Raw genomic sequence first — 18,512 nt, forward strand, 5'->3', positions numbered from 1 at the left:
ACTAACAGTTGTGATAGCCGCGGGACAGATTCTTGTGTATTTAAAAGTACTGCCAATGTACTTGTAGCCTTCAGGTGATCGCCATGGATAGAATCAGACATGCTTTGTTTACGCTTCTAGGCTACTGGCGCATGCCTGTGATGTAAGCAGTACGCGCGACGAGAGCCTTGACAACCCTTTCGTCATCGTTTTATGCGGTTTGACAGTTTAGACGAGAGCGCAAAGGTTTAGCGTTTCTAGGAATTCCACCCTGGAAGGTAGTCTCACTTTTTTGCGGTTTCACCCCGTAAAAACGCCGTTTCCGTATAAACGAAAAGGCACAACCGAAGAAAAAAAAATTGCGGATTCACCTGCTAGCGTTTCCGTCTAAACGGGGCCTTAGTTTCTGACATGTTTACACGTGGTTCTTGGTATTTGAATAATCGGGGGAACATCTCCTGATAGCGATATCCTGTTTTAGCCTGGTATTGGCCCAATATCCGATAGTCGTGGTATCAGACGGTAGTCCCCTAGGCTAGTGCAGATATGTTACCCTATGGCTCCCATTCAGAACAACCTAGTCTTCTTCTACATAAACAGTGGATCTCGGCCGGTCTGAGTCCAGCTTGAGAGGGGGGTTCTGCTCCTCTCAGAGGGGGTTCTGCTCCTCTCCGCTGTCCATCCAAGCTGCTGTTCCTTGTAGAGAGCTCAACGTGTCTGGCCTCGCCGCCCTGACCAGAACCTGAAGAACTTCTGTACAAACCCGAGGAGGGGGGCCGTGGTGGCTCTTTTCCTGGACCTAGACCAAAGATTTTTCTAATGATACATTTATAATAAGAACAGTATTTTTCAACATTATTTGTGGAGCCCCGTGTAACAACCCGGAGAAATTCAGCCCCCGATCTAACCCTGTGGCCACCTCAGAGTCCCGTCAGCTCCACCATAGATATCTATAGAACACTAGATAGCTTAAGGCGGAGTCACCAGCGTCACTGAACCGCCGCCATCTTGCTCCAGTCAGCCTTGAGTGAGAGTGAGTGAGCTGCACAGACAAAAATACTCATAACTCGCTGAAATATTGACGGATTTACAAACGGGTTGGTTTGCTATAAACAGCAAAGATGTAGTTATGATACTGCATACTTATATAAAAAAAAATTAAAGATTTTTTTTTTTTTACAAACCGCTTGAATCATAGCCACGTTAATAATGCTTGTAACAAACCAAACCGTTTGTAAATCCGTCAATATTTCAGCGAGTTATGAGTATTTTTGTCTGTGCAGCTCACTCACTCTCACTCAAGGCTGACTGGGGCAAGATGGCGGCGGTTCAGTGACGTCGCTCTCCATTGGCCGGCAGCGCGGGCAAGCTATCTAGTGTTCTATATATATATCTATGAGCTCCACCACCATCACCACATGAACCTCTGCGTGTCGTCGCTGTCGGCCCAGAGGAAGGTCTTGCTGACGAAGATGTAGAGTGCGGCGGCGTTGACCAGCGTGTAGAGGGAGAACTCCAGCAGCAGCCGGGGCAGCGAGGGCAGGGGCACGTGGACCCGGTACATCAGGTAGGGCACCACGAAGTACCGGAACTCCAGCAGCTTCTGGGGCACCGTGGCGGCCAGCACGCACACGACGAATGCCAGGATCCAGAACAGCGAGCGCGTCTTGAGGCCGTCCAGGAAGCTCCAGGCGGCGAAGACGTAGGCGGGGACCAGCAGGAAGCGCACCAGCTGGTGCCTCTGGAACACCTTCCGCCACACGTAGAAGGGGTAGTGCCGGTTGTCGGCGAGGAGGTACTTGTGGACGAAGGTGAACTTCCACACCAGGAGCAGGCAGAGGCCCGTGGCGGAGAGGAAGAACACCGGGTGTCTGCGGAGAGCCTGCAGGAAGCGGACCACCTGGTAGTAGCAGAGGGTGACGGGCAGCGAGAAGAACAGGGTGAAGGAGAAGAAGTAGAGGAGCTGAGGGAAGTGGAGACAGGCCTCGTGGTTGGTCCGGTCCCCCATCACGATGCCGCCGTTCAGGGCCACGAACGCCACGAAGCCCGCGGCCACCGCCGCGTACGGCCAGACCACCGCCAGCACCGCCTTCACGTGAGCGGGCGACGTGGCGAACTCCCACAGGAAACGGACCAGTCTCCTGGCCCCGCCCATGGAGAAAGGGATCTGGGCGGAGGAGGAGGAGGAGGAGGGCGACCTCTCGTCCTTCTTCTTCGTCTGCTCCGTCCGCCAGACTTCGTCCATCTTGACGCTGGCCACCGTGCCGGCGCAGAAGGCCACCCACACGATGTTGGTCTGGCGGAAGAGCACGGCGCAGACGCCGAGCAGCGCCGAGGCCTTGTGGCAGCCGTACAGCGTCATCAGGTAGGTGAAGAGGACGAAGAAGGTGGACCCGGCGTCGGTGTAGTACAGGAAGTTGAAGAAGTAGAGCAGGGGGAAGGTGGACAGGGAGAGGGCCGACAGGACGCGGCGAGAGGCCGTGCGAGTCTGGAGACACACAAAGAGAGAGAGCCGGCGGTAAGACGAGCTGAACCATTAACCCTTTCACTACCACACACTACAAAGGGTTAAAAGGCTCGTTTTGTTACAGCAGCTGGCCTAGCAGTATTATGATGAGTCAGTTTACATTGCAGATGCATTTTGTTATAATCCCCCTAAAAAAGTTATTATGATCTGTGGTCAATGGATCCTTAATTACAACTGAAAATACATTTCTATAGGCTTGTAGTGTATTTCAATTAGGGATGTCTGATATTATCGGCGGATATCGGCATTAAAATGTGATATCGGAAAATATCGGTATCGGTTTTCAATTTTTTTTTTACATTTCTATAACCTTTATCTACCCAGGCAAGCAAGTAAGAACAAATTATGATTTTATTTATTGTCAAAAGTATGCATAATGTTGTGTTAATTCCACAACAAGAGATATGTAATGTTAATTACCTGAAATTATTCCATTTTTTGGGGGGGGAAACCCTGCATATATCGGTATCGGTTGATATCGGTATCGGAAATTAAGAGTTGGACAATATCGGTATATCGGTATCGGTAAAAAAGCCAATATCGAGCATCCCTAATTTCAATATATCCCACCTAGAGACAAATCCATCTCATCCATGTCTTTTCTGCGTGTGTAAGGGTGGATATCTTTACAAAAGAAGTATCAATATCGGATCATTCAAATTTAACTGAATGAAAAGTTAAATTTGAATTTGACAGCAGCATGTCGCTGCTGTCGGCCCAGAGGAAGGTCTTGCTGACGAAGATGTAGAGCGCGGCGGCGTTGACCCCCCCCCCCCCCCCCCCCCCCCGAGTGAGCGGTGGGTGGTATGACGTTACCTTCTCCCGGAGGTGCAGCTTGCAGAGGATGAGGTAGAGCAGGTAGACGTTGCCACAGTTGAAGAGCAGGTTGACGAAGCGCAGCATGGCCGTGGAACACACCACCTTGCCGGAGAGGTCGGCCAGCCACACCACCGGCTTGATCACCCCGACGGTGGCCAGATACAGGCCCGGGAGCGTGGTGATCATGGGGTCCCACTAGTGGCAACGAGGAGACGGAGCAGACGGGGAACGTTGTTGGTCACAGAGGGTATGACCGTTTGATTCTAGGGTTTGTACACGTTTTATTTTTTATTTTATTTTTTACACATTAACACTTTCACACGACAGAAGGTTAACCCTTTACTATCACACAACCGACGGCGACGCTCCATCATTAGCATCATTAGCTCCGCGGTTGTGTGATAGTAAAGGGCTAGCCTTCTGTATTGTCACAGTGAAAGGGTTAACCGGCTGTCGTGTGGCAGTGAAAGGGTTAAGGTATAGACACTAGAGTAATAGCAAATTCAGTATCTCTATGGCCGTAGCATAAGCCATTAGGTTAGGTCATGTGAATCTTTCCCCCTAGAATGTTATTGATAGTTGTTTTTTCAATTATAAAATAGTTTACACAGATCTGCGTATATATGCCCCCTTATCCCCCCCCCCCCCCCCCCCCCCCCCCCCCCCACCCCTCCTACCCAACCTCCCCCCCCACTCCTACCCAACCTCCTCCAATGTAGTTTCTACGTCAAATGTATATACTTCTTTTCTGGACTCTTTTTGTATCACAAACAGTACTGTATTTGCAAATCTGATATGTCATAAATGTATAGATGTAGCAGTACTGTCTATCTGTATGTCATATATGTTACGATGAATTGAAAATGGGGGACCCTGATGTAAACAAGACGAAAGTCTTTCTCTGGTCTGCATCCCCTTAACACTTGTATGTATTGAGCTGTACTGTACTGTACCCATTCTGCAATCTGTTAATAAAGTTTTCAATCAATTCAATTCAATCAATCAATGCACCCTGGGATTTAAAGCATCACTAGATGAAAACCATTGTATGCTTACTCGCTAAAAATACAACATACAGTAGGCATATTATTCATGGGGCGTCATTATTAAGCTTCCATTGGACTCATATAGGCTTGATACATTCTGAGCTTGACATTTGACAATAAACTAACGCACTACTTTCAGGAACAGATTAATACTAATGACCCTATATGGATTAAAATGTCCCGCAATCTGTCACACAATTTCAAAAGACAGGAGATCAGATGAGACTCTGTTCTTAATCCGACAAGCTGTGAAGCCAGTTACCAAACACATACATGGGCGCTTTAATAGCTAGCAAATGCAATCCTGATTGATTGATTGATTGATTGATTGAAAACTTTATTAACAGATTGCAGAATGGGTACAATACAGTACGGCTCAATACACACAATTGTTAAGGGGATGCAGACCAGAGAAAGACTTTAGTCTTGTTTACATCAGGGTCCCCCATTTTCAATTCATCATAATTGATCATCCTGACCATCAAAAGTCACCGTTGTTACCTCGTTGAATTTGCCGTCGCAGTATCTCTGCGCCTGCGGGACGTGGAACAGCTCGTCCATGTAGGGCTCCCTCTGCTCCCGGGTGATCTGCGAGAAGACCAGGCAGGAGATCAGAAAGTTGCTGCTGCACAGCGCGGTGAACATGTAACCCTCGTATTTCTCCATCATCATGTTTGACGACGACAACTCCTTCCGATCCGAAAAGAAACGTCAACTCTCTCGTCGTTAGGTTTTCGTGATGTTATTATTTTGTACTAAACAGCGTAACGATATATAGTTGCATTGTCAAACTGATTCAATAGAGAGATCAGAAGACAGAGATGTGCGGATCAATTGTTGTTGAATAGGCGGAAGAGACCCTTCGGCGCTAAACCAATCAGAGAGGGTCTTCCGCTGTACGCGGCTAGCCAATCAGAGAGCGTCTTCGCAAACATAGGCTACGGAAGAAAATCACGCGTCAGACGGTTTTTTTTCTAGCCGCATTTCTCGGAGACGCTCTCCGATTGGCCACTGACTGACGCTCTCTGATTGGCCACTGTGACATGTTTGCCCAATCGCGTGACGAGCTGTGTCTTTGCCCATTTCCGCGTCGAACAGCCTGCAAACCATAGATATCTATATATATCTATGCTGCAAACTACCTGGCGTTCTATCGTCATTAAGACAAACTCTAACCTTAACCAACTTCGAAAGAGTGCCTAAGCTTAACCAGTGTAGAAACAGGCGTCGGCCAATCAGAGAGCGTCACCGAGAAATGCGGATAGGAAAAGAAATAACGCGCTGTTGACAGCTCGGCTTCCTGGTCCGTCGGTGAAAACAAGTCCGACACGGAAGCTGCTGTTGCACCAACTAACCTTTCCTACGCTGTATTACTATTATTGTTACGTGAAACCATTTGAGTTGATTTGTATTTGTCTCGAACATAGAAACATAAAACAAGTTTAAAAAACAAAAAGGTAAATAGTCAAAGACTATTTCCATACAATAAGTGTTCGAGAAGGAACAGGGGGAAGTAAAACAACTTATCGAGCCCTGCCCCTTCCTTGCAATATTTGACATTATAATAAAATAAAATAAATGTAAACCCATGAACGTGAAACCATCATAAAACCATTAAGAAAAACGGCAATAGTCTTGTTTTATTATATTTAGAATGTCAGTTCCACTGGACTGTAATACATATCTTTGCTTTTTTTCCTACAAAGTGTCAAAGCGGAAGGTTCATGAGAAGTTGCGTCGGGGTACAGTAGGTGGCGGTATGCTCCTTTTGTGATTGCGACCCGCCATTAATTCCAAAGAAGAAGAAGAAGTTGCGTCACTGTGTTATTGGTCCCCCTAGGTCTGTGTTGTTCAGCGATACCCACCACGGTGATTCACGTCTAGCTCTGTGATCATATATAGTTAAAGATTATTATTATACATATTCTACTACATTTTGTTCAACCATCATGCATCTAACACACGAGCTGGAGCTGTTCCCCGACCGCAGCGTGACTCAGGTGCTGTTCAGAGACGTCCTGAACGCCGCAGAGCTGAGGCGCAGCGCCATGGAGGGCAGCATGCAGGGGGCCCTGCTCAACCCGACCATGGTGAGGAATAATGTTGTTGAATGAATGAATTAATGAAAACTTTATTTAACAGATTGCAGAATGGGTACAATACAGTACGGCTCAATACACACAATTGTTAAGGGGATGCAGACCAGAGAAAGACGTTTGTCTTGTTTCCATCAGGGTCCCCCATTTTCAATTCATATGTTTACATGCAGGGGGCCCTGATCAAACCGACCATGGTGAGGAATAATGTTTACGGGAAAAGCAACATAAGCACGTAGTATAAAATGGCAGCAGAAGATGACTTTGAAGTAGCAAACATATAATACAATATTTAATGCTGTATGAATTAAATATTATACAAAAATAAAGTCCAGTGATAATGTGGATAAAGTGCAGTGTGTGTGGAATAGATGTGCATTTGTGTGTGATTGTGAGTACATTCATTGTGTGTGCATGATTGTGTATGTGATTGTGCGTGTGTGTTGAGTAGTGGACATGCAGGTATTAGGTCGTTATTTATAGAGTAGACTGTAGTGTTATTGTTCATGAGTCTGACAGCCTGGAGGAAAAAGCTGTCCTGGAGTCTGCTGGTCGGGCCTTGAGGCTGCTGTACCATCTGTGGTTGGGATGGTTGGGGTCTTTGATAATCCTGCAGGCTTAGCTGACACACCGACCGTTATATATCCTGGATGGAGGGAAGCTCGCATCCACTGATCTAAATGGACCCACGTTTACTTCCTGCTAATATCAATAACTGGACGGGAAATGATCACCAAGCTGTTTCTGGTTTGTTTGTGTGGATTTGTGTGCGCATGCACTCCAGATCCATAACTGAACTACCTCTACTACAAACAAACAAACAAACTGATGGGCCTACTTCCTTTTCAGATTGTGCATCCTTTCCAAGTGCTGGTAGCTGCAAACAAGGCAGTCCATTTACAAAAAAACAAAAAAATGAAGACAAGAAGTTTATATTCCGAGATCATCTTCAACCTCTCACCTACCAATAATGTGAGTAACTTGAGTCTGTTACTGTTTTTCTGTATTATACATTTTTTACACCGAGAGATATACAGTGTCCGCTTCATCTCTACATTGTGTTTGAATTTTCAGTTAGCAGATTTGAGAGACTTGTTACCAGCCATTTTCTAAACACCAGTGCAGATACCACATTCTCTATTGTCTAGGGTCTCTGTCAACATGTTTGTAATGTTTGTCTGTCTGTCAACATGTGATTGGTTGTTGTACATTCAGCTGAATTAAAGGGGCAACCATGTGTGCACTGGAGGAATGCATTAGAGTATAACATACAGACATGGGCAAAATTAGATCACTAAGAGATTCATAATTCTGTCATAATGTAAATGTATTATTTCGGTATACTGCCCATGCCTACACCCATACGGTTCAGCCTCTTTGACCTTGTGATATATCTTGTGGCCTGTATGTCTTTGTTCTTCAGATCTCAGAGGCCTTCAAGAGGTTTGGGATCTCCGATGGTGATAACTCTGTACACATAGTCCTGGTGCACTCCAAAGATGAGCCACAGCTTCTAGCAGATGTCATAGCCAAGGTGGACGGACAGCAGATCCCAGTGGATCAGATCTCCACACTGACGGACCCTGCCAAGATCAAGAAGGTTGGTTGGGTTCCTCATGTCGCTTTGAAGGACCATCCCGGTCTAGATATGGGCACATTATAATGATCCCCGACCATTTTCCTGGACATAGAATTACCTAGAAGAAACCTGGTAACAAATTGGTTGCTTCTTAGAAAACATGTTTCTCTCTGTGTGTGTACTTCCTTATTCATGAACTTGCCGCTTTCTGTAGCATCTTCAGGGCTTCCCCCAGGATTTTCAAACAAGATGATGCTGAATTGCAACTAGTAGGGGGTGGTCCAGAGGGGGGCCGTGCCCCCCATCCGTGAGGCAAAATAATTAGCAATAAAGAAAGCCATTAGCTGTAAACATAATTTCAATAAAATGGCAAGTGTAAGTTCCAAATAAGTGATTTATTTAAGTACAATGTATAAGGTTGCACAATATTTTAACGTTGAACATGAAAACACACGCAGAGGACTGAGCAATCGCATATTAGACAACGATGTGTCTGTTCCTACGGTGGCCCGAAGTTTTTACTGCAAAAAAAAAAAAAAAAAACATTTTAAACACATGGTGGCACTGCTCCCCTATACCATGGCTTAGGGACAGTGCTGATCTTCCTGGTCCAATGCATGCATTGATGCCTTTGACAACTATTCTTGGTGGTCAAGGTGGCTGCATATTTGTTTTCCAAAAAGTACCCCACATTCTGTACGAAGAAACTATCGCGTCCCGTTCGTTCTAGGCCTACGTCTGGTGTCACGAGAAGAAGGCCGACCAAGCCGACCGCACCGGACCATTTGAGGCGAGAGCACTGACCTGAACGTAGCGGTGTGTTGACTGTTGACGTGGTCTCAATTAGTTCTGTACACACCCTCTAACAACTTGATTCATAGAGAAATTACATGAATCAAGTTGTGCTTTTGGTCCGCTTTTGCTTTCACGCCTCAAACAAACCGCTCCGGGGTTCACTTGGAAGTGGATCAATACCACCTAAAAACAGGCGCACCACCACCTGGGGGGCTCCAGTAGCTCACCGCATATCTCGGCGCTATTTCTGCGTCGGGGAAAACCGTGCTGCGTCACGGATCTGGTGGACTCGAGTTCGATTCCCGGACCCGCCGTCATTTACCAGAATGTCTTCCCCTGAACTATATCCCGTTTCACCCTGTATCTGTCGGTCATGCTTGACCAGAAAAGCGATAAACGCTAAAAAATAAAGTAAAAAAAAACAGGCGCACCAGGGGCGCGGTTGTCTGGTTGGCGGACCAGAGTTCGATTCCGGTGTTCACACCGACCCAAAGCGAACTGCACCAAGGGGTGTAAAAACACTCCAGGGTTTCACTTCAACCAGACTGAACGAGGCAGGAGGTGTGAAGACCTCAGACACTGGGGCTGCATGTTGACAAACTTGGTTCTTGTGTTTCAGATGTACAAGGTGACCCCTCAGGAGGAGAAGTGCGGGACGTTGCTGGACGCAGTCGTCTGCCGGATGGCGACCAAAGACGTCATGTAGCCGCAGCAGTGCGGACTCCACGAGTGCTGATCCAGGATCAGCTTCAATCTTATTATTTTGAATAAGGTCATGAAGACTTAATGTTCCTGACGACTGACACCGGATCAGCGCTCCTTCACTTGAAATAGAAAATGAGCGTTTTTACTTTCCCACCGGGAGACGAGACCTGGGCTGAATCCACGTTTCCGGTGGACTCTTATCCCGTGTCCCTGAGAGAGGGGTCAGGAATGACAGAATGGACTAAATGGAGAGGATTTCTTTCTTTCAGCAATGAAGACTATCTGGTCTATCCAACCTCTACTGTGCTCAGCCGCATAGTAGGAGTTTAGCAGAAAAAAAACCATAGGTCAGAAAACAAACGTTCATAAAAGATCTATAAATCATTTGCAGATGCTATTGTGTGCCCTAATCTGAAGTGAACACTTCATCATTAACAAATGTGTAATACAGTTTGTTCATTATTTGTTAACTTTCAACTCACCTGTTATGAACAATCTGGCTTTTATGAATACAGACACGAGGCAAAGACCAGACTTGTCTTTTCATGTTTAACAAATGATTTGTTAGACATTTATGAAACATCTATATGCTATTGTGTGCCCTAATCTGAAGTGAACACTATTCATCATTAACAAATGTGTAATACATTATTTGTTGACTTTTTCATCACGTTATAAATGTTCTAGACAGCTTTCGGATCCACCCTTCTTTGTGACATCAAACAGTGACAGAATTAGGACTATAGATAAATGCAATTTTATTAACAAACAATGCAACAACCAATAAACATGGTTTATAATAAAAGAAAAAGACTTCAAGACCTCAGCCAACAGCACAGGAAAGGGAGAAGTTTCCTTGCCTTTTTTAATTCTTCGACCTCAGCCGACAGCACTGGGTGATCTTTAAAGGAACACACCAACATTTTGGGAAGAGAGACAAGAAGAGAGAGACAAGAAGATAGATACCAGTTTCCTCGCTGTGTGTTCGTTCAGTAGAAAGCTATCCGGCTGCATATTAGCCTAGCTTAGCACAATGAATGGAAGCGGACATGACCAGTTATCCTTCGGAGAGGTGTTAGTTGTTCAATGCCTAGGCTAACCGGCCATGTCCGCTTCCATTCATTGTGCTAAGCTAGGCTAACGTGCAGCCAGATAGCTTTCTACTGAACGCACAAAGAGAAACTGGTATCTATCTCTCTCTGGAGAAGACGATAAGCTAATTTCCCAAAATGTTGGCGTGTTCCTTTTAATTGCCATAACATAACTACTCAAACTACAAACGTTGTAACATAGAATTCCACCCACTCCTGTACTTTATTTCCTTTTCAGGAAAGGGAGAAGTTTCCTTGCCTTTTTTAATTCTTCGACCTCAGCCGACAGCACAGGGTCATCTTTAATGACATTCGCACAGTGCAATGCAAATGTCTGCAACTTTTGCTGCCTCGAATATCGCTTCAATAGTTCACCATATCTATCTGGTGAGGCAATGGCCAGCTCTGGTATTGCTGCACTCGTCACTATTGTGTTTCTATCCACCCCGACATGGTTATAGGACATGGCGAGATTCGTCCCTCTCCTGTAGTGCTGCAGGACCTTCTGGTACCTCTTGACCACCTGGTCTGGATGTACTGCTACAATGGAAAAGACAAACAAAAAGATAAATGAAGTATAGAACAGCTAGTTCCAACCATACATTGAGATTGGCCAAGAGGCATTCTAAGCTGTGCCAATATGATTAAACAGACCATAACTCTTCCAGAATTAACTGGAATGTCAATTGATGGAACATAGGATAGCATCTTTCAATCTCTGACTCCACTTTCCTGTCTGTCTCCATTCATATGTTGCACATGTGCTGGCAGGGGTCAATCATATCTCTGTTGTCACTGTATTAAATAGCATTGCATTTTACGTAATTTGAAAGCCAGTTAATTTCCCTTAACAATGATGAGATGTGTGTGTGTGTGTGCTTACTCCTCCCACAAATGCATGATCCGTACGGATGGAACATCATTGTAAAGGGAAATGAACAGGCTTTCCAATTATATAAGGTACAATGCTATTTAATACAGTAACAACAGAGATATGATCGACCAAACACAAAGCTCCAAACTTTTTTGATGAGTTTACAACACAGCATTAGCAATAGCTGGACGTTCTAAACCAAAAACAGCATGGATTGACTGAAATGGATATATCCATGAATCAACATTCTGGATAATTAGGCAATACGAATCTATGTCCATCATTCCAAATGAACCATTTTAAACAGTAATACAAGCCCAGTTTTTGTAATCACAGCTCCCAGACACATAATTTCCACAGCCCATATTTACCTCTGCGTCTGTAGTTTTTTTCCTCCCCTCTGGGCCCCGTTTCATGTACCGGGATAACCGAGTTAGCCGGATAACTTTAGCTGGATAACTGGGTTAGCCTGACTTTCCGATTTCATGTACCTGGATTTTCCAAATCACCATGACAACATATCCAAAAGTTTGAGCCTGGTCGAAAGCAGAGTTCAAGTTCAAGTTAGCCTGAACTATCGCCACGCCCCCGCAAAGAAGTGACAGCCCGTTTCCTGAAACTATTCCCACAGTCTACGATCTGCATTATACCATTCTGAATTACGTTTTTGTGCTCCATTCTTCCAGAGGGGGCTTTTGAAATGTAAAATAGACCCAAAATGCTGATATTAAATTCACTTTGTCCTAAATAATGCACGTTATATATACCGTGGCGACGGTGGCGCTCGCTCGTGCGATGTACACATGATGTGGTTATTTTAATTGTAACTGGGATTAAGATGTCTGATGAGATGCGCTGTTTGACGGATTTGAGAAATTGAATGAGCCGTTGACGTCACATTAATGAATGAGGATAAAGAGATAAACTTCATTCAAAACAAAGGATATTCTAAACACGGGTCTCTCGTTCATTAATGTATAAACAATGAATTTATCCCATCTGGCTCTGTGGCCCAGCGGTAGTGCTCAAGCCTCCCAATCCACCGACCGGGGTTCAAATCCCCGTGTTTCCAATATGATTTTTTTGAATATAATATTAATGATTATACGCCAAAGTAGCCTGGTTTTAAGTTAAAATATTATAAATCTACATGCATTGAGGATGTCATTCTTTATATAGCTCTCAACGTGCACCAAATTGAATTATTCCTATATTGCAAAAAGAAGGACCCCGGTCTTGAACCCGGGTCGTCCGTGTGGAAGTCAAAAGAACAACCCGTTGGACCACATTGGAGATAAGTTAAATATTGACTATACATCAATCAATGGGCAAGAAAGCCGTCTCGTAATTCTGTATAACAGTTAACTAGTTATTTTCGCTAGCAAGATCTCATTTGATTATTCAATCCAGCAGGCAAGTTTAAAGAAATATAATCTGATTGATTGAGGTAATGAGGGACTTAGAATTAGCCTATAGATAACGCATTTAACTTGTCGGCGAGGCGATTGAGCCTATTGCAATCTGTCAATAAAGTCTTAAATCAATTAATCAATCAATGCCGTTGAGAATCAGGGTCTCTGCCATCGATACGTGCTGGCTTTCCACCTAAAACGGGAGCGCGCATCTAGCCTGACTTGAGCCTGACTCTCAAGTCTGGCTTGAGTTAACGAGACTGAATCCTCCTTTGTGAAACAGGAAAATCCCGGCTTTGAACATCGGGTTAACTGAAGCTGGATAATGGACATGTTGATCGACTTAGTTGAACCACGTACATGAAACAGGGCCCTGGTCTTATCTTTTTTCCCCTTCCTCCTCTTCTGCTTCTTCTTTCTCTTGTTTTTCTTGTGTTTCTTCCTCTCATCCTCAGATGATGAGGACGAGGAAGAAGATGATGAGGAGGCTGAGGAATCCCTGAATGACTCTGATGAGTCTTCCAGGTCAATCGTGGCCTCCTCCACTGCCTTTCTTCTTGTCTAATGCAGAACAAAAATAAAGACAGACATACTGTAAACATTTTGTAGACACAGTACACGAAAGAGAGAGCATAGTTGTGGCTGTAAATTGTGTGTTGCCATGACCCGATGCTGTCCATGACCCGATGAAGACCGTGTTATTGCTTTTGTTTACTTTGAAATGTAATAATACTACAGCGTGATATCCCTAATTAACAAATGTGTAATCCTTCTTGAAGTTCAAATACCATATAAAATGTACATGGTTTCTACAGTAGCATTATGTTGAACTAAGGCATTGAAGTTTGTATGGAGCCATTTAATACTGTATGTCTGTGTGTGCTTATGTCGCTTCTTAGACTATATAAAGGTTACCACTAGGTGGCAGAGTAGATTAGTATTGGATGTGAAATCTAGAAGCATAGAGCAACAGGTCTAATCATGCATGGGCGATGGTGAAATTCCACTGAACTTTATGAAAATCTGTTTTTATATCATTTAAAATCTGGTATCTATAATTTATATAATCCTGTTTACAAACGGACACTGTAGCGCAACCTATGGACACACGGTACTGTTTTTGGCATCTTAATTGTACAGAATAGACCATTGGACTAGCACAATAGAATGTTCGTGCAGGCCATGTATTCTCGCTTGCTATTAAAGTGTTATCATCTATTTTTGGCAAATGCCCCCCCCCCCCGGTCAGAAAGTCAAACTTTCTGGATTAGCAAAACTATCATGCCGTGTTGATACTTGTATCAGTATTGATAACTGATAAATGCACCGCATTTCACTGTATGCCCTGGTATGTATGTGATGAATAAAACTCTTGAACTTGAACTCTTGATAATGGCTATATATAGCCATACATTGATTGATAGCCTGCTTTTTAAGCTAACATTTGTTAACTAGCTAGAACAGATGTTTGCATGTGCTTGATAGCTAGCTAGTACTAGATTTAGCAAGGTACATTTTAAGTAAGTAATAATAAGTAAGTTGGCCAGCCAACGTGAATTTAGTGCCGTGTACTGTATCTTACCTGCGCTCTGTGCACTGTTGCCAGCTCCTTCCGCCTCCTCGACAGTCGAGGATCACGTGAGTCTATAAAGACGGGCGTGTCGATCAGGCGTGTTCGAGATGGGATAGGCGGACGCAGATCTGCGCAGGTTTTACTACGGCCTCGCCAAGCGCGTTGCATGACGGTTAGAATGTTGTCCGACTTGCTCTGAAAATCTGACGAGACGAAGTGCGGTACTCTCGCGGGAGCGAGCCACGCACAGCCTTCAGAGCGAGGCGCCACAGTACCTCTCACCTGGCTGCTCCCGGCTGGGAAGCGACTTGCTACGGTCGCGCAAAGCGCCTATTGGCTCAGAAAAGTTGTCAGTCACCAGCCACGTGACAGCCAAGGAGTTATGAGACGTTTGATTGAAAACTTTATTATGTTATGCGTTATCATCATGATAAACTTCAAGCTGTCAGACACACACACAGTGGCGGACTGGCCATCGGGACGTTCGGGACGAATCCCGATGGGCCGGAACCAAAGTGGGCTGGTCAAAAAAAAAAAAAATTAACTTTTTTTTAAATTTTTTTTTTGGGCCAGTGTGTGGGCCACTAATGTGGGCCGGTGTGTGGGCCAGTGTGTGAGTCGGTGTGTGGGCACAGTAATGTGGGCCGGTGTGTGGGCCAGTATGTGGGCCGGTGTGTGGGCCAGTGTGTGGGCCAGTATGTGGGCCGGTGTGTGGGCCAGTGTGTGGGCCACTAATGTGGGCCGGTGTGTGGGCCAGTGTGTGGGCCAGTGTGTGGGCCACTAATGTGGGCCGGTGTGTGGGCCAGTGTGTGGGCCAGTGTGTGGGCCAGTGTGTGAGTCGGTGTGTGGGCCAGTGTGTGAGTCGGTGTGTGGGCCAGTGTGTGGGCCGGTGTGTGGGCCACTAATGTGGGCCGGTGTGTGGGCCAGTGTGTGGGCCAGTGTGTGAGTCGGTGTGTGGGCCAGTGTGTGGGCCGGTGTGTGGGCCAGTGTGTGGGCCGGTGTGTGGGCCAGTGTGTGGGCCAGTGTGTGAGTCGGTGTGTGGGCCGGTGTGTGGGCCGGTGTGTGGGCCGGTGTGTGGGCCAGTGTGTGGGCCGGTGTGTGGGCCAGTATGTGGGCCAGTGTGTGGGCCAGTGTGTGAGTCGGTGTGTGGGCCAGTGTGTGAGTCGGTGTGTGGGCCAGTGTGTGGGCCGGTGTGTGGGCCAGTGTGTGAGTCGGTGTGTGGGCACAGTAATGTGGGCCAGTGTGTGGGCCGGTGTGTGGGCCGGTGTGTGGGCCAGTATGTGGGCCAGTGTGTGGGCACAGTAATGTGGGCCAGTGTGTGGGCCGGTGTGTGGGCCGGTGTGTGGGCCAGTATGTGGGCCAGTGTGTGGGCCACTAATGTGGGCCGGTGTGTGGGCCAGTGTGTGGGCCAGTGTGTGAGTCGGTGTGTGGGCCAGTATGTGGGCCAGTGTGTGGGCCAGTGTGTGGGCCAGTGTGTGAGTCGGTGTGTGGGCCGGTGTGTGGGCCGGTGTGTGGGCCGGTGTGTGGGCCAGTGTGTGGGCCGGTGTGTGGGCCAGTATGTGGGCCAGTGTGTGGGCCGGTGTGTGGGCCAGTGTGTGAGTCGGTGTGTGAGTCGGTGTGTGGGCCGGTGTGTGGGCCGGTGTGTGGGCCAGTATGTGGGCCAGTGTGTGGGCCACTAATGTGGGCCAGTGTGTGGGCCAGTGTGTGAGTCGGTGTGTGGGCCAGTATGTGGGCCAGTGTGTGAGTCGGTGTGTGGGCCAGTGTGTGGGCCAGTGTGTGAGTCGGTGTGTGGGCCAGTATGTGGGCCAGTGTGTGGGCCAGTGTGTGAGTCGGTGTGTGGGCCAGTATGTGGGCCAGTGTGTGGGCCGGTGTGTGAGTCGGTGTGTGGGCCAGTATGTGGGCCAGTGTGTGGGCCGGTGTGTGAGTCGGTGTGTGGGCCAGTATGTGGGCCAGTGTGTGGGCCACTAATGTGGGCCGGTGTGTGGGCCAGTGTGTGGGCCAGTGTGTAGGCCAGTGTGTGAGTCGGTGTGTGGGCCACTAATGTGGGCCGGTGTGTGAGTCGGTGTGTGGGCCAGTATGTGGGCCAGTGTGTGAGTCGGTGTGTGGGCCAGTATGTGGGCCAGTGTGTGGGCCGGTGTGTGAGTCGGTGTGTGGGCCGGTGTGTAGGCCGGTGTGTGGGCCAGTGTGTGGGCCACTAATGTGGGCCGGTGTGTGGGCCAGTGTGTGGGCCAGTGTGTGGGCCAGTGTGTAGGCCAGTGTGTGAGTCGGTGTGTGGGCCACTAATGTGGGCCGGTGTGTGGGCCAGTGTGTGAGTCTGTATCGTGATATCATTTAGAGGCCATATCACCCAGCCCTAAACAGTCTCCTCCCCATCATATGTACTGTATATATTTTCTGTTAGGATCTCTGGGTAACAGTACTGTATATTTGCATATCATATACGTCACAAATGTAACAGTACTATATACCTGTATGTCATAAATGTCATGATGTCATGTATGTTGTGTATGTCATAAATATCACTATGCATTGAAAATGGGGGACCCTGATGTAAACAAGACAAACGTCTTTCTCTGATCTGCATCCCCTTAACAATTGTGTGTTATGAATTTGAGCCGTACTGTATTGTACCCATTCTGCAATCTGTTAAATAAAGTTTTCATTCATTCAGCTTTTAGTTTGAAAACTTCGGACCGGAAGTCCACACTATCCAGGTGTCAGTGTCACATGTTAAGTGTATTTAGTTAGTAGACTAATCGATAAGAAACATCTTCTATTTGAATGACCACATCAAACAAGAGGTGGACGCAGGCAAATACTGCGGCATGGTCATGCTGGACCTACAAAAGGCCTTTGACACGGTCAATCACTCCATTCTGATTGACAAGCTAAAAGCAATTGGTTTTGATAGTCTATCAGTGAGCTGGATGCAATCCTACCTTGAGGGGAGGGAACAGATGGTGGAGGTAAACGGTACCCTATCCCCCCCCCTCACAGTGAGCTGTGGTGTTCCACAAGGAAGCATACTAGGACCGCTACTGTTCCTAATTTATGCAAATGACATGTCGTCAGCTTGTGACTGCAACTTGTTCCTGTTTGCGGACGACTCAGCCCTGCTGGTCTCTGACAAGAACAAGTTACAGGTTGAAAAAACCCTCAGCTCGGAACTAGGCAGAATCTGCATATGGCTCGCTGATAACAAACTATCATTACACATGGGCAAAACAGAGTCCATTCTCTTCGGTTCAAATAACAAACTCAGCAAGACCGACGGCTTCTCAGTTACAGTGGGTGACAATATTGTCACAAGGAAAGATGAAATTACCTACCTGGGTTCCATCCTAGAGGCTAATCTCTCCTGTGACAAAATGGCATCCAATGTAATAAAAAAAGTCAACCAACGAACTCGATTCTTGTACCGGATCTCCTCTCTGGTAAACAAGAATACCCTGAAGACTCTGGCAGGAGCACTCATTCAGGGGTACTACGACTATGCTTGCACCTCATGGTACCAAAGCACCTCAAAGGCGCTAAAAACAAAATTACAAACATCTCAAAACAAACTGGTCAGACTACTGCTTGACCTTACTCCTAGAACCCACCTCACCCCTGCCCACTTTGACAACCTAGGATGGCTTAGAGTAGACGACAGAGTACAGCAACTTGCAATGGGCCTGGTCTACAAGATACACTACACGACCAAGGTACCCATGTACATGTCAAAATACTTCCCAAAGGTCAGTGAATACCACGATCACAACACCAGAGGGAGCTCCACAAATCATGTCAAACCCAGATTCGGCTCAAATAAGGGACTAAACACGTTTCGCAATTATGCCACATCAATGTGGAACGCCCTACCCAAAGCTGTAAAGGAATGTGGATCACTACCCACTTTCAAAACCTCTCTCAAGGGACACCTACGGGAGACTGCAATTCAACACTGGCCCCTGTAAATATCCTAACCCAACCCCCTCCAATGTACAGTCATTTACCTAGTATGGTTTTGTCAATAG

General features: G+C 46.5%; 2 protein-coding genes across 2 annotated transcripts; one reads left to right on the plus strand and one right to left on the minus strand.

Moving 5' to 3' along the window:
• Positions 1 to 1,306: 1,306 nt before the first annotated feature.
• alg10 (ALG10 alpha-1,2-mannosyltransferase) lies at positions 1,307 to 5,202 on the minus strand. The gene is made up of 3 exons (XM_084339319.1): positions 4,873 to 5,202; positions 3,323 to 3,520; positions 1,307 to 2,467 (listed from the first exon to the last, which is right to left on the minus strand). Exons 1-3 carry the CDS (start codon positions 5,041 to 5,043, stop codon positions 1,391 to 1,393), a joined length of 1,446 nt encoding a protein of 481 aa, XP_084195445.1. The 5' UTR covers positions 5,044 to 5,202; the 3' UTR covers positions 1,307 to 1,390.
• Positions 5,203 to 6,209: 1,007 nt separating this feature from the next.
• tprkb (Tp53rk binding protein) lies at positions 6,210 to 10,485 on the plus strand. The gene is made up of 4 exons (XM_084339315.1): positions 6,210 to 6,461; positions 7,317 to 7,439; positions 7,891 to 8,067; positions 9,461 to 10,485. The coding sequence occupies exons 1-4, from the start codon at positions 6,321 to 6,323 to the stop codon at positions 9,545 to 9,547; spliced, it is 528 nt and encodes a 175-aa protein (XP_084195441.1). The 5' UTR covers positions 6,210 to 6,320; the 3' UTR covers positions 9,548 to 10,485.
• Positions 10,486 to 18,512: the final 8,027 nt, after the last annotated feature.

Source organism: Notolepis coatsorum (assembly GCF_963971535.1).
Source record: "Notolepis coatsorum genome assembly, contig: SCAFFOLD_269, whole genome shotgun sequence".
Classification (NCBI taxonomy): domain Eukaryota; kingdom Metazoa; phylum Chordata; class Actinopteri; order Aulopiformes; family Paralepididae; genus Notolepis; species Notolepis coatsorum.

Bases quoted from the DNA above. Each gene is read 5' to 3' on its own strand.
- alg10 (XM_084339319.1), bottom strand. From the start codon at position 5,043: ATGATGATGGAGAAATACGAGGGTTACATGTTCACCGCGCTGTGCAGC. The intron at 3,521-4,872 runs GTAACAACGGTG...CGTTGCCACTAG, and splicing joins GCGACGGCAAATTCAACGAG to TGGGACCCCATGATCACCAC. The intron at 2,468-3,322 runs GTAACGTCATAC...GTGTGTCTCCAG, and splicing joins AGCTGCACCTCCGGGAGAAG to ACTCGCACGGCCTCTCGCCG.
- tprkb (XM_084339315.1), top strand. From the start codon at position 6,321: ATGCATCTAACACACGAGCTGGAGCTGTTCCCCGACCGCAGCGTGACT. The intron at 7,440-7,890 runs GTGAGTAACTTG...TTTGTTCTTCAG, and splicing joins ACCTCTCACCTACCAATAAT to ATCTCAGAGGCCTTCAAGAG. The intron at 8,068-9,460 runs GTTGGTTGGGTT...CTTGTGTTTCAG, and splicing joins ACCCTGCCAAGATCAAGAAG to ATGTACAAGGTGACCCCTCA.